This window comes from Hesperophylax consimilis, chromosome 8 (assembly GCF_061612785.1).
Source record: "Hesperophylax consimilis isolate HC1 chromosome 8, BYU_Hcon_1.0, whole genome shotgun sequence".
NCBI classification, from domain to species: Eukaryota; Metazoa; Arthropoda; class Insecta; order Trichoptera; family Limnephilidae; genus Hesperophylax; species Hesperophylax consimilis.
In genome coordinates this window covers 26,332,128-26,354,473 of record NC_142843.1, presented here as the reverse complement: position 1 = coordinate 26,354,473, position 22,346 = coordinate 26,332,128, and the positions used below count along the sequence as shown (strand labels likewise).

Below are 22,346 nucleotides of genomic sequence, written 5' to 3'. Positions count from 1 at the left end.
AAAGCGTGATGCATTCCCCACACTATGTGCACATAGTTTCGTTGAACCCTGACAGAGCAACGCTTTTCCTTAATTATTTTTCAATGCATTACTTGATGCTTGCAACGTTGCAGGCGGCAGTTTGTTCTGTTTTTCAATAATAAAAAATAGTGTTGAATCTCGGATAAAGACACTAGAAAAATAACAACATTAAAACAGTATCAAACCTGGAGGCAAAAGTCGATTCGAACTACCATCCTTAGAATTTTATCTATGCTTATGATATCATTTAGATAAATTGTAAACAACTTTCATGATACAACTTTCGTGTTATTCACTTCTTTATAGTGCACTTTAACTGCACAACATACCAAGTGTTCAACTCTACTGCATTCCTTACAAATTAATATTGTAATTTAAATAACAATTCGAATATGATTTTAAGTCCCTATAAATGCTGATTAATTTCAATCCATTTATTTTTCTAAGTAAGTAAAAAAAGAAAAAAAAAAACTGTTCTCCATAATGGTATTCTGTATTATTTGTAAAACATTTATGTACTACAGATATAATAACTATTTTATTTATATATGTACGTAAACTTTTCAATGTCACATAGTTAATGTAATAACACTAATAACAATGTATGTAAAAGCCCAATGGGCGTTTAAATAAATAAATAAATTCCTATAAGATAAAGACACAGAAACTGTTCATCTTCTTCGTTTTGTTTGAGGAACTTTATACCGGGAAATGTTTATGCCGGGAGGCAAATATCGATTCTACCTTCCTTGATAACCGCGCCTCATTAGATGGACTGTAGAGAACTTTCACGTGTTACTCACTGCGTTATTCACTTCTTTGCAGCTCTAATAATATTATATACATAAGTGTTAACAAATCTAGTGTTATTTACTCACTTAAATTAAATCTCACAACTCCCGAGGAATTTTCAACCTTGCTGCATTCCTATAAGATAATCACACTGAAATAGTTAATCTTCTTTGTTTTGTAAATGGTAATATGTACCGAGAGAGGTGTGTGCCCGGTTATTGCTGGAATGCATCCTCCGCGAGAGGTAAACGGAACGCGCCGGAGCGAGTTATCACACTCGAGTGCATAGGACATCGTGACGTTTTGAAAGCAGTCCCCGTGAATCATGGTTAAGGTCACGAGATGAAGGAACAACGGGGGGGAGATAAACGATTATGAAAAGACGGTTGTGTGACTTAAAGACGTCAAACCAGATCACGAGATAGGCTATGAAGTTATTTAATAGTTCTTATACAGGGAAGTACCTAAGCCCAAGCTTTAAAGGTTTTATGAGTTATGTTTTTGTGCAAGGTACTCTGTGCGTATTACGCCATATATATTATAAGTGTAATATAAGACTGAGGCAGAGAGGAACTAACCCTTGTTAACTTTCAAAATAAAAATATCTACCACTTCACCTTCCAATGAGCTGGCAAATGAAAATAAATTTTGTTGTTTTCTTATTTTAAATGTAAAACTATATCTCATTCGGACTCTTATTCACCTATAATACTAAACAAAGTGACATCTATATAGTTATTAGCCAATCAATGTGACAAACAACCCGCGTGACTTCCATACCCGTTCTCCCCGCATCATTCAGAATACGAAGACATGAAAATTGCTTATCGATAGCTACGTGTATGAAATAAAATTACTGTAGGTGCAGACATTTAATACGTTTAGACGATAAATTCTCGAGGGGAGGGCCGGGAGCTGGGAGGCTAAAAGCTAGAAGGCTCCACTCTCGCTTATTTCGCACTCGCGTCGGCTGGGATAATCGATGGGGAGAATAGAGACTATGGGGCTTATGGCAAGCAGTCACTCAGCCCCTTCTCGCTCGTGATTCACGGGCATTCGTGTTTTACTGCAAAACAAGCGTGAACCAAGTGCGCAACAACCGATAACCAAGCTGCTGAAGAATTTAACATCGTAAAAATAATATATCAATGGAATACTTTGACAGATGATGGTGATGGAGAATCGACTGAGCATAAATGTGGATCAGAAAAAAGCTTTTGTAATTTACAAAACTTTCCTTAGGGTTGAATGAAAAATTCCTGGATGCGCGGATGAATTCTGAAAATCCTAATAAATTTATTGTATAGAGTGGTTGTTTATTTATGTTCACGCCCTTTTTTGTTCGTTTACCTACTACATTATAATATATTAAAATTTTGGTAAAAAGGGTACTAAGCATGATCTTAGAGTTACCAAGCAATTGTTGTTTGAGAAAGATGACATTAAATGAAAAACTATGTAATGACAGTATATTTTGAAAATGAGAAATTAGCTTTACTCAGTGATTTCTTTCTTAAGTAGTTTTACTGTCTCAATTTACAGTGATGCTTTTAACTATCTAATTAATTTTTAATTATTTTTAAATTAAGTAAATTAAATTAATAATCTAAATTAATGGATGAAAAATTAATTTCAAATAAGATTACGGTCTTTTTATCATCGTGAACTTCTTCATTACCCTGCTGTATAAAATGAAGTACTTTCTAACTAAATTCAACATGTTTCTTTTATTTATTAAACTTCAAAATAAACTAGGCTTTTATCTATGTACATATGCAGGTATAAGTTTGTGGCTAACATTACTAGTCAGTAGTTACATAGTGTGTTCATGCCCCGAGTTATTTTTTACGGCCGGCACATCTAATCACGTACCCAATCCGATAATTAATGAAACATCCATTTTACTGTATCGTGTCCCATAATCTTGTTGTAATGCAACAGTGTTATTAAATGAAAATCAATATTTTATGTGAAGGCTGCGTGCCCCGAGATTCCGTGTTCGTATTTATTATACCAACCAGCTGCATTGAAATTTCGTAAAGATTTCTAAAAGTAGTGATTTCGCTGTTCGATTATTGAATACTTTTCATAGCGTACTAATAATCGTAGGTATCTCTCAATCATTTTTTAATCCATTATTGTCTTTTTTTTATACTACATTTGTAGATAAATCTACAAGCTTGACAATTAATGACTAATTGCATAATTGCATCTTTGCCTGTGTAAAAACATTTCGCTCCTTGGTAATTGTCTTTTTGGTTGTCTGAACAAATATGACAGTAAATCTGTACGTCTTTATCAATGAATTGCATAATATGTGTAGGTAACTATAACATTTATAAATATTATTTACCGATATATACAGTATCTACTCAGTTACATGTTAGACAGTTAAAAGGCGAACTAACTAACTAAATGTTTACTTTTTTGCATAGTTTCCTGAATATCGACATTAGCACGGACATCTACCAAATAAATTCGTCTTTATAGTATGATGGATGCGTTCCCTAAATGTAATTATACCTTTTCCATATGATTATAATCAGCAAATATTTCCTACGTATTCCGGTTTGCATGAGCACAATGGCACATTCATTCGCTTTGATTTTAAATTGAACAGTAACTTCTCTAATTAAAAATAATGTTGTTCAACTAACGGGGAGTGGATATTTTACACATCCATTGAATTTGTTACCTGCCTGCTTTGTCTATCCCAACAATACTGTTTGGTCCACGGCACCAACTTATCTGTACGGCATGTCTCGTTAGATTGCAAACAGTTATCTTTGGCCCGTCTAAAGGAATAAATATAGGAAGGAAGAAATAAAGTTGCTTGAACGTAGTTCTGGATAACAACAAAGCAATGCCTAGGATTGCTAGCGCAGTCCCAAATTACACATAAAACCAGGGGAATGGCAATAAACAGTTCACCTTTCTGTGATCTTCTGGAATACTCAGCTTTTATTGTCCATTCAGGTTCGAAGTCGTGAAAATTAACAGCGGAACTCGAGAAATGATTGTACAGAGAAATTTAACATTCCCAGAAACACAGCATTACATTAAATAAAGTAGACGACAGCTAGGCGGAGACTTGAAACTGTGTTCCAAACGATTTATGAAACAATTGATTTGTTTCGATAAATACCTACCTTCAATGATTATTATGGTATATTTTTAAACGGGAAGCCCGTTTGTTACCAGCGTTAAAATTATAGTCCATTTAGCACCACTTGAATACGAAGAATTCTCTTTCATTTCACAAATTGGTAGCGTGAAGATTGTATGGATGTTTCGAAATCAGACGTCAAGATGTCGAATTAAGATTGTTAACAGCAGTGGAAACCAATTTGCTCTATCAATGATTGGTTTGAACCCCAGTCGCTGATTTCGCAAAATGAATTTAATTTTAAATGAAATTACTGCATACATATTTATAAAAAAATATTAACACTCTGCAGGAGCGTTATTACAAGAACTAAAGTTGTTGTAACGTGTTAGCAATAGGTACCCATGTTAAGTGGTATACACAAAAATATATGCCTATGTCTAATTGTGTTAATCTTATATTTATTGAATTATTATATTTATTTACGCCCTTTTACAAAAAACAAATCTTAATAAATTACATAAGTGCAGTAAAATTATGTAACGTAATAAAAATAGAAATAATTTCAGTAATATATATTTAAATCCAGTATTGATACCTGCCCCGAGTAAATAGCTAAAATCATCTGTAAAAGAAAAAGTAGAGAATAAATTTGGTCCATTTTAACATAAAAAGTATGTTATAGATTATATAAAGTAATACTGGTGAAATTGAAATTATAAATTGCTGATTTTAGTATGGAATTAATGAAAATATCTACGGAACTGAATTTATTTCCAAGCCTGTGTATCCTATGAAATGGGGAAGGAATGAAATAGTTAGTTTTGGATGAATGAACAAAGAACAGCTCTGGAAGCCTAGTGTTACGATTTGGCACTTGGAACGTTATTAGCTTTGTTATGTCGGGCTTATCCATTGAGCCAATCACTAATTTGAATAATAATAATAATTTGAATCGATAATGGTTCTTCTGCAAGATAAGTCGCCTAAATCAAGTAATTTCATTAAATTACCATCATTTATTTTTTTCATTGGGTATGGATATTTTTAAAGTGATTAACTTTAAAAAAAATTGTGTTGAACTCTCCCTATTTTTCTTTTATGTGCTTTACAGTATGTTATGGAATGAGACGGCCTCCGTGGTCGAGGGGTTAGGTTAGGGGTTAGAAATCCTTAGGTTGCGGGTTCGAATCCCGGCGTCCACAATTTTATTTGACTAATTTGTAATAAAGTATGAATTCACTGTGTATTTTTTTATCTACGGTGTTCTTGTAATGTTTCCATTACAGTACAGCAATTAATATGTACTGCTACGCGTAGGATGAAATAATTATTAATTACAAGCAAGAAATGAATAATCATCATTTGAGATCAGTCTTTTACTTCCTTACTCCTTGTGATACAGTAAGTCGATCAGAACGGTTGCACTGTATGCACATTGGAGTGCATTATACCTTCTACCTGTTGCAGTCCGTAAAGTACACTACACACTGCACATTGCATAGTGTACGCTCTCCTCACAAGAATAATATAAAAATGCATAACGGCTTGTTTAGATACTTTTGCCGCTAGGAAATAACACGAACGACGTCATTCTAGCGTAAATTCTTCAAAGTCCATAATAATACTGTAGGCGCATCGTAAAACTTGCATGTTTACGTTATAGATATCTTGCCCCTATATTAAGTGTGAAGTGCAACGCATTTTACCCAGGAAAGGGTACTTTAAATTAATAATTTCCCGATACCTAGATAGTTACGTTCAAATGTACAGTTATAGAATTAGCTGTAATGCGTATTTTGCAATGTGATAGGTACTACATAATACTTACTCCATTATAAATGTGACAAGTGGATTTGTGCTAACGGCGTTTCAAGCCTTCTCGAATTATTATTGCTGGAATCGCTGAAGGTTTTAGAAGGTTTCCTCGAAATACCAGTACCTGGGATTTCATTGCTGACGAATGTCGGTCATCTGAAAGCGTTGACTCATGGGTCAAGCTGAAAGGCACCTTGGACCCCAGTCTCGTTTCCAAGGTATACCTATTCCGAACTGAGTTTTGAAGTCTTTAATAATAATATATGCACCGTGATTTGTCACCCAAAAGGGCAGAGGGGCGTTAAAAATGCGGTTTCAGACAGTGACCACGATGTTTGGCTAAACCTTCCCGGAAAAACATAATTTGGTGTCGTCAGAACTATCAATGGTTTTCATTAAAAACCGGAAAAACACCTAACCTAAAGTGGGATATAATATGTATAAATTATCGCTTAAGGGAATAAAGATATTATGTCGCCAAGTTTAGTACCCACCTAATAAGTTGTTAGGTAGTAAAATAAATGGGGTTTTCGATGGTGCTTGTTGAAATATAGGTCGGCACATAACACCACCATTTATGCAAAAATTAAATTTTTTTTTAAATTTTAAACAATCACCCACTCGTGTCTTTGCTTGCGCACTGATTTTGATCGTATATTTATTGAAGAGACGATACAAAATTTATCCCGTTGATTTGTATACCCGGTTTTCATTTCAATGTGCGCAGCGTATACACACATGCAAAGTAATGACTGCAAGCGTGGCTGGAATCACCGTTCCCGTGCCACTAAGACCATTATTCCCGATCCGCCTAAAGAGTGGAACTCTTTCCACGGACAACTTCCGTTTTCGGAAGAACCAGTTACCGCTATCCAAAACACAGCCCCGGGCGAGGCGTTACCGTTACGGTGCGGCGTTTTATACATCTTCCCACAGCGGCGGGAGTACCGCAGAGTACCGCGGTGGTACCACAGTTAAGAAGACCTCTGCAATCTGCAATAATAATTTGTCTCCTCTTCTCTTCCCCGCGGTTTTATCTCGCTCTCCTGTCACTTCATTACTTGCTGTTACGTAATAGTTACAGAATACAACGCTCAATTAATATAATGAACACTTATTTAAGTATGAAGTACTTATTTGAACATTGGTGCCCGCAGTTAAACTGTAAATATAGTTACGGTGAAGGAGTAATCATATATCATTAATATTTGACACGAGCGTATTCTACATTCATACACATCTTTGTCCTCGTTGATAATATACAATGATTGAAGCTTCCAACATGCTCTAGTTATGTATTCCCAGATTTCTGCAACGTCTTCAGTAACGTACATTTTCAAGGTGTCAAAACCAAGCAAAAATAATTTCTAACCAATGTTGACAAAGATTCCACGATAGTTTATTCCAGCTTCAGATCATTCTTGATCAACTTCAAAAACAACTATAATTCTGCAAGGGTCAAAGTAGGTAAGTTACGGAGTGAAGCATGAAAAATACAAAAAATTGTAAAATACCGGAAATTATAAAATACTACAAGAAGATATTCCCACTTTTACCGAAGACAAAAGGCGTGCTTTATTTCATAGCAATCTATTGTTCACGGTTATTGCCATTCCGAACACCTGAAGATTGCTTCCATCTGAAATTATGTTTCAGATGTTTATTATGGCATCTTTTTCAAGCGAGTATTGTGGCATCTTTTTTTTTAGTTCCCACTATGGTAACTTTTTATGTAACACCTAATAAGATCGAGAAAAATAATGACGAGTGACAGTTTGGTGCATTCCCGGTGCGTACCTCTCCATCCGTGACATCTTTACATGCGCCAGTACACCGTGGCAGTGCTACCTGCAATCATTCACCTTGCGGAACCATTGAAGCGAGTCATAGCTCCGAAGACCTGAGTAATTGTAGCAGTAGTGCTGGTTCTAATAATCCTACGAGAGCATAGTTCAGTGCCTGCATCGTTCGTGTACTTGTTACATATACTCTGTACTCCCATTTCCATCAAACAAGATGCAGGTGAGAATCCAGTTTCTGCGCCTTATTTATTAATAATTATACACTTACAGTAGAACACTCTTTGTATCAATACATCAATTCTCTTATCTAAGTATCCTACCGTAATAACTAATTGATGCATTTTTAATAGAATGAAAGCCCTTGGAGAGAGTTATATGGACCGCGAAGAAGTGAAAAACCCACACATCACGAGTAACTTCCTTTATAAGAAATCTCTTTCTCGCCTTGACATCATCATTACTAATGTCCAACTTGATGGCGTTTTTGAGAACACTGAGCGCGATTTTTAAAATCAAATACGGTTTCTGAAAATACGGTAAAAAATTCCAAAAGTAAATTAGATTTCATCATTCAATAAGGTGGGATTGATATAATGGCTGACTTATTATAACTGTCGTCGCTAGTTAATTGGACATTATAAACTTTAATATGCATGAAAAATTATACAAGTTAATTTTTGTGTCATTAATAAACTGCCGAATCGTCGATTTGGAAACAGTTTAAAAAAAACAAACAGGAAAAGTTTCGAAAAAAAAATTGTTAGAGTTTAGTTAATTTATTCACGAGATATCCTTATTGAATAAAACTTACACATGATAATGTTGTATGAGCATTGTATAGCCAAGGGCGGATCCAGCTTTGGCGCCAGGGGGGGGTCACGTAGTCGTGGTCAAGTTTTTTTTTTTTTTTTTTTAAAGAAAGACAAACATTCCCGGGTTACGAATAACCCAACAATAACTCCTACCACCACCACAGAAAGCCGAAAATGCTTGCTTGTGTTGTGATGGAGGACTTAGGTCCGGTCAGTTACAGTTACAAGAAGTTATAATTTAATTTTGATAATAATATATACAAGTAAAAAGTAGGTATTGTTGGATATGGTAACACTAGGTATATCATTAAGATTGTCTTTTGCTCCGCAAGCCCGGGCGGCGTAGGCTCGTGTAATGTCAATTGTCAACCAATACAGTACAGATTACAATTATTAATCGTGTTCTTATTTCACCACAATATAACATGGTGTCAGGTGTGTCTTCAACATAGTATTGTGTGTAGGAATCTTGCAACTTTTTGAATTTCCTTTTCCTCATTGTAGTTATTCGCCATCATATATAAAAGAAATGATTGCTTAAAACGTTTCCACTCGCCAACCATATCCGTAGCATTCTGCATTTGCAGAATTTGACTCGACATTATTATTGTAACACTTTGCTTGTCACGACAAAATAGACAAATAATAACAGCTTGTTGACCGTTATTTCTTTGCTTCCTGGTAAAGAATTTGAATCGTTCCACTGTAATATTCACTGTAGGTATGAAGTGTCTATCCAGTCTATCGAAGAGTAGAATAATGCCTTCCAGCGTGCTCTTCTCAATAGTGAGGCCGAATGAATTAAAAATTTGAACTCCTTTAGGACCAATCGTGTGCAGCAAATGTTATTAATAAATGTAAGTACTGTACTTCCATATTTAAGAGGAATATAAACGCTGGAAATATTTCGATTCTTGTGCTTTATAAATTTTAAAACCGAGCGCCTTGCACCGTCATATTTTGGCCTGATTTGCACGAGGCAAGTAATTTGAAATAAATATTGTTGCCATGACGCGGTGCTTGCAATACGTAAGAAGCGCCCAGCGAGATCTCCGTTCGCCGATGCTTCCATACGCTTGTTAATACCTTGTTACCTGGTGGATGAATACTGTCCATTCTATTTTGCCAGCAGCGGCCGAGCCGGCAGCGTAGTCAATATTATCGACAATCCTCAAACTATGGGGAACGCTAATAAAAGTAAATATTTATAAAATTTGAATTGATTTTATTTATTTACAATCCAAACAAAAATATTCTGAAAGTGAATTATTAATAGGTACATATAAATATTAATAAAAAGAAACTTGATTAAGTTGAATATAATATGTATATATATTAACAAAATGTAACTAATACGTTCTTTTACAAAACTAGGTATATGTACTTTTATCAAATTTACATACAATTTATCAAATTTCCACATCTAAAATTTTTGTAAAATTTATTTACAAATAAATTTTTTGGAAACAAATCAACAAACCAATCTCAATATTAGAAATGATGATGGAACAACTCACAGCTAGGTTTAAATATATTCTACAATAGATGCATCAATTTATGGATACATACACTTAAAAAAAAGGTTAAAATAAATAACTTGCATCTAGCTATTCTGAATTTATCCTAAAAGAGCATAATTAAAACAAATACAATAGATATCGCGGGTTCGAACCCCGGCAAACAAATCTCAGTATTAGACATTTTCAAGGAACAGCTCACAGCTACATATATTTAAAAATTATTCTTATAAAATATTAACTCTGATCTACCAATACTGAATTTAAGCATTATATTCGTCAACCTAAAATTTCTCAAATGAAAATATTCTACATTAGATACATCAATTTATGGATACATAGACTTAAAAAAAAACGGTGAAAATAAATAACTTGCATCTACCTATGCTGAATTTATTCCAAAAAGAGCATAATTAAAACGAATACAATATATATTATTTTAAAACAAAAAGTAAAATTTCGACGGCCTCCATGGTAGAGGGGAAAGGCTGCCAGCTAGCGATCCGGAGATCGCGTGTTCAAACCCGGCAAACAAATATCAAATGCAAATATCGCGCAAGCGTCACACGTGGTTACACGAAATGTGTCATAATAATATGAAAGGTGGCGGCCGAAGCGCGCGCCGGTGGCGGTGCGCGGTGACGCGGTAACATTCGAATTTTCGATGCGTTCGTTCCCGAATAATGCGTTTGCCGTCAAACAAAGTATTATATTAAATTAATTAAATATTGAAAGTACTTAAATAAAATTTATATTGTGACAAAAAATATATAAAAACATTATGTTTAACAATTTTAATTAGTGGTCCACCTAGGTCCTGGATGGGCCCAGGACCTAGGTAGTCATGACCCCCCCTGGGCTGGGGCCCAGGGGGGGGGTCATGACCACCGTGACCCCCCCCCTGGATCCGCCACTGTGTATAGCTATCTCGGTTTTAAAAAAATCTCCCACGCCCCGTCACCAAATGTGTCTACTTGTCGAAATCTAAATGTCGTAAGTTTTTACAACAATAATTAGACATAGGAAAAAATCTATCGCAAATAAGGAGAGATACGTCACAAACTTTCACCCGTGCTTCCATTTTAGGAAAAGTCTTCTATCCTACGCAGTATCCGTGGCAAAAATTACATTCTCGATTGGATTCTACCTACGAGCAAGTACTGACTGGAGGTTCTCGTAACATTGCGCAATGCGAGACACCTATGTCAAATATTATGAAAGTTTTAGTACGAGTATGTTAATGAATTTAATTAAATATCCTCCAAAGCAATTGTCTGCAAATTATTCAAGATTAATTTTGATAACAACACTTGTTTACCTATCCGTGAAAAACTTAATTATGTGGTTTTCGGATGTTTTTCGAAATTTTAAGGTTATGTTAGGTTGGGTGGAAGGTACGATCATCGGGAAAATTTTGAAGGCCCAACCTCATTCAAACTTTTCGGACCACCCCTGATAACACTATAGTACTTGGTATACAATTACAAAATCAGATATTTTAGTTAAATCTAGTCCACACTGTTTACAAAATAATTGAAAGTAACAACACAAATAGGTCATAAATAAATCGAGGCCCTATCTTCTTTTCAACAAATCCCACGTAAAAATCACGTAATCCCATCCATATGGCTGTAGAATTTGAGTGTCTCGAATCCACTTACATCACGTAGATAATATTATGTTCGTGATTCGTAAGTGGTATTACCACCTCTCTACACTTTCCACTAGGCTCTCAGTTCATACCATGTTTCGTACCGTGGCTTACAATTTACACCAAGGAAATAAAACTACAACATTATAACCTAGATACTCCGACTAATAATCTAAAATAATGCATCCGGGCACCTTCATTTTAATTTTAGGATCATTACACACAAATGAAATACTGCAATTCATCTCATTTTTGAAAGATCATGATACGTAACATTATTTACTGAGTGGGCTGAATCTAGTCCATATGTGTGATTTTTTTTTTAATACTTCTTTCTTTTCATGTTTACATTCGCAAAACTGAAAGCTCTAATTAGAAACTATTAACCATTAAGTTTTTGTTGGTTTATAAGTTTATTGGTTTGTTGTATCTAATGCAGTACTGCAACTACACCGGTTGAAGATTCGATTTCAGCTCTTATAACTTGACGAAAAACAAAATTCCGTTCCCTAGCATCGTTCCTGGAGGAGGCAATTGCGGGAAAGCCATCAACAGACGCTGGTGAACTAATAATAAATCACGCCCTTTCTGCGCATGGCATATTTTGCATGCAGTCTAGGTATAACTATTTTGATAGATAAATGTTCTACAATTTACCAAATAGTTTTGCGTGCCAATAAACGCGGATATCCGCACAAAGCCTGTTAAAATAAGTGGGTAATATTGTTAATATGAATTTCACACAAACATAAGTTTTTTCAATGTTTATTCAAACAGTTTCGCAATGGCCCGTGACAAGCCTTGAGAATGCTTGTGTTTTTTTTCGCCATTCAATACACAGCTGCGCTTAGATTGATTTTGTTTTACCACGCAAGTATATCTCATTGACCAAATAAAAGATTCTAATCCACTCCGGGTGAATTTTGTGTCGCGAGAAAACAAATCGAAAAAATGTGTATTATATTGCTACTCAGATTTAACCACAACTTATAGTAATTATGGTATTTGTTTAAAAGCTTTATATCATTTGTAGTCACGATTGTTTTAATTAGATAAGAGTAAAATCGAGTTGTCAGCTCTGGCTGTCATTTTAGAGTCAGGAGAACTATAGTAGTCCCAGAAAAAGGTCGTACGTGACGAAATCTTTCTAGTATCTTCTGTTGCAAGACGTGTGAGGACGATCGTCGATGACGTATGTACGAACTATCTATGGTACTGCTATATATCGTCTCCTTATTGGGTGACAATATCAGGCGGTTGAAGGAAAGGGCTTAAAAGGGGATTTAATTCAAAACAAAAACGAATGCTGCAAACTCGTTCCACTTACGATCCATTTACAAAAGAAAGAGCCGCAAAAAAGATTCGTTCTCATGCTGTCAACATCAACTATGAACAGGTGTTCTGCACTTGTTCGCCGGGTTTCTTGCCGGAGAGGCAATGCAAGAGATAAATGCTGCTAGTGTTTCCTCGCAGACTCTAATGTAATTCGTGTAAAACAGACTCAGCAAGTCCGCATATTATATGTGCATAAGATTAGTCGAAAGCCCAGTTGTTTCGAAGAAATTCAAATGCAATATTGTCACCAAATAGGCATGCCAATTAAAACCAATTTCTAATAAACACATTCCGATTTGTGTTTGCAATTTGCTCAATTTGAGTGGAACCCTAAATGATTAAAACAACAACGTAGTTTAAATAATAATTACATTTTCTTAAAGGTTAAGCCCACAATCCTTATAATAATAATTGTCTGTGTGTCATAGAATGTTAACCGTGGAAGTACATAATTGTAATCGTAACTAGGAAGAGGGTATTCATATAATTACCATTGCATGATATTCTACCGTTAGTCGGGCCAATTGGACTAAGTCTGTACGCTCCTCCAATGCGAATGCGTGCATTAAACTAAGAGTCTAATGGTACGTATACATTTGCAAACCGAAACGTGAACCGAACCTCAGATATTGAACGAACGCAGGAAATGTGGATATTTTCCACATGTCCTACAACGTATTTAAACGTGAAATATTATTATTCAATACTTAAAATTGTAAATCTAAATTTGAAACTTTTTTCTTTGTCCCACTTGTAAATGTACCTATTTGTTATTCACTTTTTTGTAAATGTTAATTATCGATATTCCAATGTTCTGGTTCATACTGTTTTTGCAAATAAACAATAAATAAATAAATAAATAAATAAATTACGGGAAAGGAACAAAGCAACTGCAAGCGGCGTTTCGCGCCATTTGCGGTTGCTTAGTTCTTTTCCCATAAGTCTAGGTTCAGTTCGGCAGTTCGGCTCGCGTATGTATACGTAACATAATAGCCGATTGTATGATACTCTAAGGCTAGCTTTAGACTTGTAAGTTTTTTCGTAAATTTACGACTTCTAGCCAATGGGCATATTGGATTTTCAAAATGCAATATGCCCATTGGCTAGAAGTCGTAAATTTACGAAAAAACTTACAAGTCTAAAGCTAGCCTAACAATGTCCTGTAACCTGCGATGATATTTTATTTATTTTAATTTTATTTAGATATACCGGTCAGTGGTTGAGTGGGCATAGCGCTTGGGTCTCACCCGAGCGTCGCGTGTTCGATTCCTCGGCTGGCTAAGTCCTCCATCACAACACAAGCAACATTTTCGGCTTTCTGTGGTGGTAGTAGGAGATTTTCAAACATTGTTGGGTTATATTCGTAACCCGGGAATGTTTGTCTTTCTTTTTTTTTTTTTTTAAATTAAAAATTATTTTTTTTTAAATATATTTTAGGAAAAGTTGACAGCAAATCTTTAATTATACAACGATACAATAATAATATAATTAATTATGCCAACCACATAGCACTCTTTTTAGGGTGAATTGCCTAATACAAAAAAAAAAAAAATTATGCCAATTATGAAATTGTAAATCGTAATTGTACATCATCTTGTCTCACACGAATAAACACTGCCTATATTGAGGTTGGGAGTTTGGTTATCCCATTCGCGCGCACCGCAAAACTGACAGATTTGCGGAGAAAATGTAGTAAAACGTTGGTGCGGTTAGCGGTACATGATATGTCTTGTGTTACCGAAAATATGAGCTTATTGCCTTGTAGTTGACTTGCCCCGATGCTGGAGATGCAAACTCAAAGCGTTTAGATAACCCCGGTACCAATTTGATTGGAAACAATTATTATTAACATGGTTTTGATACTGAAATGGCCGAAATTCAGCCGGAGCAATAAGGAACGTCCCGGTTTACGAATTTCATCGAAATATAACGTCCCGGTGTGCGTAATGTAATAATGGACCTAGCTTGCAGTGGTAGCCTAAACCGTATTTTTTTCGGTTTTAGAGGACTAATAATGAAGGTATATATAACTCTGTTCACTCTTATACGTAGTATTAATTTACATTCTAATACCAACGTAAAAAAAATAGCCAGCCGACATGAAACAATTGTAATTATACAAAAAAACGTTCTGCTTTGTATTTTTTGCTGCGTAATTCCAATTAGATACAAACAAACTTAAATTTTATTGTTGAAAGAAAATAACTTAGAGTAAATTATTTTTTTTCATAACCCGGCGTCGCCCGCTATTTTATTTGATTACAGTGGTACAACCAATATTCCAATTATTATTTTTTTATTTTTTTGACGGAGATATTTCAAAGATCTATAACTCATGTTGGAATTTGTTCACATTGCACACTGAAAATAGCTTTATCAATCTCGAAACTCTACAGTTATAGCAAAAACTACTTAAATTTCAAGTCGTCAAAGCTCTTCGAGAGATTTTGCAGCTCCAGTAGGTACCTACACAGATCTGCTTTATAGATGAGAAGTCAATCATTTGTTCACAAAATGTAGATTTTTAATTTATTTATTCTTAATTTATGTTCTCTCATACACGAAATAATAAATAAGTCTATGTATACAAACCTGTGCTGAGGTGTTATAAGTAAAAACACAGCATCGTCCTTGAGATTATCAAGGAGGATACTGTGTTTCTTCCCCTGGCAGCAGTATTAGCAGTATTATATTAGGTTACTAGCAGTTAGTATCATAGCGATACGTAAACACAATGTAGTAAATTTAGCAAAAAGAAAAGAATACTGTATGAATTGATCTTGATGATGCAGGTAAGACAAAAAGAGAATAGAACAAAACAAAAGTAGATGATAATTCAAGCAAGTATTTACAGTATATTTATATTTTTGGTACCTACATATTTATTTAAATACATGATCGAAATGTATTAATTCGTAGATGACATAAACAAATTGTATTAAATGAAACGCTCTAGTAGTTAACAAAAATGAAGAGATTCAAATATTGGATTGGTTGGTTCGGTCAAACTTATAAAAGCTTTAACGCTCAATAGAATATTCTAATTTGATTCTAAACAGGTTACAAAAGTGATTCAATCGTTCTCTCACGTCTGCGGACCCCTTTATACTGTATCAATATTGAGTGTTTGATAGGGGTGTCCATTGTACTCCGATCAAAGGGATCTTTTATTGATTGTGTGTTTATTTTCTCTTTGCAGGTAGCGACCCAATCCCAACACGGGATCGGACTAGGAATAAAACGAGAAGTATTCTTTTTAAATTTAGAAGACGGATATTTCGGCTGTCAGGTGAACGACTCGACTGAAGTGTTGCAACTTTACGAACTGTCCAAACTTTGCGATGGCGTACAAGATTGTTTCAAGGGTTCGGATGAACTCAGAAAGGAGCTAAAATGCACAAGTAAGTGAAACTATGTACATATATAAATAAGAGCCCCAGTAATAATTGTAGTATCTACTGATTTGTGGTAGGTACCAGCGATTTTTTTTTATCTATGGTACCCAGCCTCTATAGGTGAATGATGTTGACGAAGCGTTGTGCGAGCGTTTTCATAGTAATTCATGGTTCATGGCCTAGTTTCCTAGTTTATATTATCTATGTTCTGAACATCTAGTCGATGAATGCCCGCTACATTTATAAAAGAAATTATGAGGTCCACAGGGTGAGGCCCTGGTTGTCTCATAAACCTTATTTTTCCCTTTATCCCCCACCTTACGAAAGAAGAAGACAAATATTAGCACAGACCAGTGAATATTATAATTACAATTTTGTAAAAGACAATGAAAATCATTTAAGGAATATTATATTTCCAATTCTGTAAGGGACAGTTAAAATAAGTTCTGTTAAAATATTATATTATAGGCAGGTACTTTATCGCTTGTCTGAATTTGTTCAAACAAAGAACTGAGAATTTGTTCAAACAAAGAAAATTTTGAAAATCACACTTAAATTCAAAAGACAAACAATGGAAATCAGTAATTTTATTTGTTTTTTCTTCTAAAATTTCGCTCATTTTTTACTGTCTTTTTATGTTTTTTTTTTTCTTCAGGTAGTCACCGCTTTAAAGCTTTAACATAGCTTAAGTTGTTTTAAGCCACTATCTAATATCTTAAAGCTATTCACATAGGTAATAGCAATAGGTAATATCTTCCACTTTGGATCAAATTGCAGCTATTTTAACCGACAGATATTTTTAAGTATGCGGCGCAGAGCCAAAGATCTTATCGCCCTGTCACGTAGGTCGTAAATTATATTTATTAATTATTTTCCAGGCTGCTATGTATATACCAACGACCCTGCGAATAAAATGTGAAAGGTTTTCTCCTTTTCCACGCGTTGAACATAAATTTTAACATACGGTGTCCATCTTCGCCCTAAAGTCAATAACAAAAAATTACAACCAACCCACGTACAACTTTGCCAGACGTTATTACCATGTAGTGAAGAAATCCGTTTGTTGAAGATGTTTGTTCGTTAGAAAGTAAATTTGTCGAATCGACTGCTTACAGAAAAAGCTACACGGTTTTTTGTAAGGTTAGTTCCTTATATTATTATGGCAACACCACGAAAAGTCCTACTGCCAATTACCAGTTAGAATCCGGCACCACACGATATTAAAAAAAAAAATTGCAAATGGCGGTCTTTCACTTTTCTAATTTCCTGGTAATATTATTAGATTATTGTATTATCTAACAAGGTATGTAATTGTTTTTGTTTCCAGATGACTGTACCAAAGAAGACGGAACCGAATGCACCAACGGTGTCTGTCTAAATGGAGTTTGTCATTGCAACGACGGTTTCGGTGGATGTAACTGCCAAGAAACCGGTAAGTTTCCATTACTACTAAACCAACACAATTTTCGAAATACTGTGTGGGTTGAAGAGTTGTTTTCATCTCAAGGAAAATGGGAGATACCAAAGATATATTCAATTTACTACTTTCAAGAGGCTTTCACACCTACACATTATTCTGTAAAATAATGTTGTCCTGTGTATTTCCCTCAAATATTAATGAGATCACTATTTAATTATAAAACTATAACGTGTTTTCTATTTGCAGACGTAAATGAGTGTAAATCTAGACCCTGTGACGTCTTTGCGCATTGCACGAACACAGTAGGCAGTTTTCAATGTTCATGCTTTCCTGGATATATCGGAGATGGATTCAAATGCGAAGGTAAGACTAATAAAATACTCTTCCTATTTAGATTTACATTTAAAGGTACCTACCTACGTAACACTAACCTAGCCATAAACAAAACTGAATAAGTACCTACCTAGTACCAGCTAGTACCTATCTAAATACTAATGGAAATACGAAGAAGACTAATGGCAATGAGCCTAGCCGTTCCCACCAGATGAAAGTGTGAGAACACGGCTTTATGCAGTTAAGATCTATGGATTTTTAAAGTGCCTCAACCGGCCCTATTTTCTTCTTTGTAAATAAGTACATACCTACCAACAATTTATTAAAATGATTCCGTTGTGAACGATGCATCATTATTTTTCAGATATAAACGAATGCGAGGATCCAGGAATCAAATCCAGATGTGTGAAAAACGCTGAGTGTTGCAACCTTCCCGCTCACTTCATTTGTAAATGTAATCAAGGTTATGAAGGAGACGGTGAGGAAGAATGCCGAGGTAATTACAGAATTAAAAATTTTCATTTATCATTTCAGATTTGTTTCTTTATCATTTTACAGCTTAAATAAATGGGTAACTAATTATTAAGTACCTACCGACCTGCGGAACTGTAGAACTCAACAATGTTACGGTAATTTCACGGGAAAAAACATTTCCACAGAAGATGTGTTCCCACGCAGTGGCATCTAAAATTTTTAATAAAAATAAAAGCCCTATCACTGTATAACATCTAAACAAAACATAATTTTGTTCTGTATTTACAAATAAGAATGTTATTATTATTTTCAGATATAAACGAATGTATCCATCCAGATACGTGCGGACAAAACGCCATCTGCACAAATCTGCCAGGAAATTATACCTGTAACTGTAATGATGGATTCTCTGGAAACCCCTACGATGGCGTAAGTATTTTAAAATATGCAAACTTACCCTCACGCTCTATTTTCGCATGTTTAAATTTCCCGCATTTACGATCTTCACCGCGCATGCGTTTGTTTGTTTATTTCTTTTTCGAACATCGAATTCAAAATTTGACATTTCTTAAAGTAAACAAACACATTTCACATTTCTAACAAAAAAATTCAAGTTTATTAAATTTCCCGTGTTAATTTCGCAAGCTTTCATCAAAATACCCCGTTTAAATTTGTTTACTCGAAAAAAATATTTATGAATAACGTGTTTGGTCTTTTGTCGATCGTAAATTTGAATTTATCACCGATAACGATGTTTAATTATTTTTTCGCTAAAACGCAGTGTGTGGACATCAACGAGTGCGAAAAAGGCATCGGTTGCGGTCCGGGAGCCATTTGCACCAACCTGGCGGGCGGCAAGCGGTGCGAGTGCCCCGTGGGATTCGAGGGAGAGCCCTACACCACCGGCTGCAAGGACACCAACGAGTGTCTCTTGAGGAACTCCTGCGGCAGAGATGCCTTGTGCGACAATCTCCCGGGCACCTTCCGCTGCTCCTGCCCCCCTGGTTATCAGGGTGACCCTGCTGTCGGCTGTGTCGGTAAGAATTCACCCAAAACTAATCAAACCTGTCAGGTAAACAGCTTAATTTGATCGGACGACGAGCTAACCATAACATGAGTTTGCTTAATTGGTTTTTGAAGTGAGTTTTGTTGTTTGTTTGTCGTTTGAGAGTGATTTGCTGTTTGGTTTCTCCAACGGCACTGCCCTTAAAGCGCGCAACTCGGATGGCATCTGAGTCAGCGTTTCGGTTGTTGTGTCTTAGGAATCGCGGAGTTTGATGGCCGTGTGGTTGGAGGATTAGGTTAAGTAACATGCCCTGATTACATTAATGCCCCGCCCCCATTCTGGTAATATTCCATCCCCCCATAACCCGATCACAACTTGCACCCGCTTGGTTTTTTGCTTAACATAATACATAATGCAGTAATAATTTGCTAGATATTAACGAATGCGACTCGACATTAAGAAGCCCATGTAAGGGGATAGCAGAGTGTGTCAACAGCGAGGGAAGCTTCTCCTGCAAATGTCCGGATGGCTACACCATGGCCGGAGACCAGGAGTGTGTGGATGTCAACGAGTGCGGCAGGTCCAACTCCTGCGGGATCAATGCCAAGTGCATCAATGTTCCCGGATCCTTCAAGTGCATCTGTCCCCAAGGTTTCAAGGGACAAGGACATCAGTTCTGCGAAAGTGTGTTCATTTTTAATATCTATTGAATATATTTTTCATACTTATACCTTGAAAATAATTTTCTATCATTAATTTTGTTAATACATTATTTAACGTAACTTTTATGTTTTCACGATTTAACAAATTATTAACGCCATTTCATTTTATTAAACATAATATATTTTTAATAGCATTTTCATAATAATAATGTTTTATTAACAACTTCATTGCACAATGCGGTGCATTGAAGATGGTGGTATACGGTATTTAATGTGAATATTTCAGATGTTAATGAATGCGCTGACAATCCTTGCGGTGCTAATGCTTTCTGCACGGATACTATGGGAAGTTTCACCTGCGGCTGTAAAGAAGATTACACCGGTGACCCGTTCAAGGGCTGCGTAGATATAAACGAGTGCGTGGCTCTAGAGAAGCCCTGTGGACTGCGCGCAGTGTGCGAGAATGCAGTCCCGGGATATAATTGCATCTGTCCCCAGGGATATGCAGGGAAACCCGACCCACAAGTTGCTTGCGAACAAGTTAGTATTCCTATAGATTATGATTAATAAGGTTTTGTTGTTTGCCGTGTGGTGTCCCTGACAAATTATTTATTTTAGGTTGATGTTAACATCTTATGCAAATCGAACTTTGACTGCACAAATAATGCGGAGTGTATAGAAAACCAATGCTTCTGTAAAGATGGATTCTTACCAAAGGGATCAGTTTGTATCGATATTGATGAATGCTCAGAAAAATCGCAGCCATGCGGAGAAAATGCACTCTGCTCAAACACCCCGGGAGGATTCCACTGTGAATGTCTCTCAGGGTTTGTGGGAGCTCCACCCCGAGTTGCCTGCAAGGCTCCTTGCGATGATGTGAAGTGTGGACAACATGCTTTCTGTAAACCGGATGGCCAAGAAGCCTATTGTATTTGCGAAGATGGCTGGACCTTCAATCCTAACGATATTGCTGCAGGATGCATTGACATTGATGAGTGCGACGTAGTGCACGGACCTTCCGGAAGATGTGGACCAAATGCAATTTGCATGAACGCACCCGGGAAATTCTCTTGCCAATGCCCTGCAGGATTTTCAGGCGATCCATTCAAGAGCTGTATAGACATCAATGAATGCACCAAGCCCGGTATCTGCGGTATGGGAGCGGAGTGCGATAACTCTCCTGGCTCCTACAACTGCCGCTGCCCAGAAGGCTTCCTCGCTGACCCTGATCCAACAGTCAAATGTGTGGGAATAGTCACCTGCAAGAAGAATGGAGACTGCCCTGGAAATGCCATATGTGATCAGTACAACAGATGCTTATGCCCTGAACCTAATATCGGAAATAATTGCAGACGTAAGTTATAGTCATTCTTAACACAATCATTCATTCTCTACTAATTGTTTGAATACACACTAATATTCTGTTGTTTTACAGATCCCTGTGAAAGTGTGCACTGTGGACCCAACTCCCACTGCATGCTTATCAACATGGAAGCCCACTGCCTATGCAGTACCGGCTTCACAGGAGTGCCCGGCATCACCGGAGGCTGCACCGACTTAGACGAGTGTGCGGCCAATCCCTGTCCTCCCGGAGCCATCTGCAACAACTTGCCAGGAAGCTATTCCTGCGAGTGCGCCGGAGGAATTAAGGGAGACCCCTATAGAGAGGGTTGCGCTAAATCTGAACTCATTCTCACCTGCGATGTCAACTCTCCTTGCCCAGCTGGAGAACAATGCATTAATGATAATGGAAACAACGTATGCATCTGCTTACAAGGATACATTAGGAACCAAGACACCGGCAAATGCAGAGACGTCAACGAGTGCATGGAAATGAAAGACAAACCTGCTTGCGGAATCAATTCCGTCTGCAAAAATTTACCTGGTAGCTACGAATGCAAATGCCCTCCAGGATTCAATGGAAATCCATACTCATTCTGTGAAGAGTGCAACAGCATAGAATGCCAATGTCAACCTCCGTACAAAATCGTTAATGGAAATTGTGTCTTATCTGGATGTTCAAAGGGAGAGAAGTGTCCCCCTGGAGCAGAATGTATCCAAATATCTGGTGGAGTCAACTATTGCGCTTGTCCTAAAGGTTACCATTCTCTAGTAGATGGTTCATGCCAAGGTAAGGCACACATCCTTTACATTTTTTATTATGTAAATTACAAATAGGTTCAAATTTATTTTCTGTTCCTA

The 22,346-nt window shown here is 36.3% G+C and overlaps 1 protein-coding gene across 4 annotated transcripts in view; it reads left to right on the top strand.

Annotated features, from left to right (window-relative positions):
• Window positions 1-22,346, top strand: part of dpy (fibrillin-like protein dumpy) — a 297,715-nt gene that overhangs the window by 156,128 nt on the left and 119,241 nt on the right. For 3 of the 4 annotated variants that reach the window (XM_089634030.1, XM_089634029.1, XM_089634032.1), the window contains exons 3-12: window positions 16,054-16,255; window positions 17,577-17,681; window positions 17,916-18,032; window positions 18,367-18,498; window positions 18,790-18,905; window positions 19,258-19,513; window positions 19,915-20,166; window positions 20,431-20,684; window positions 20,763-21,498; window positions 21,580-22,275. In XM_089634030.1, the coding sequence (XP_089490156.1) occupies window positions 16,054-16,255; window positions 17,577-17,681; window positions 17,916-18,032; window positions 18,367-18,498; window positions 18,790-18,905; window positions 19,258-19,513; window positions 19,915-20,166; window positions 20,431-20,684; window positions 20,763-21,498; window positions 21,580-22,275 (2,866 nt within the window). The remainder of the gene's footprint in view (window positions 1-16,053; window positions 16,256-17,576; window positions 17,682-17,915; window positions 18,033-18,366; window positions 18,499-18,789; window positions 18,906-19,257; window positions 19,514-19,914; window positions 20,167-20,430; window positions 20,685-20,762; window positions 21,499-21,579; window positions 22,276-22,346) is intronic. The other variant, XM_089634031.1, reaches the window with a different exon arrangement.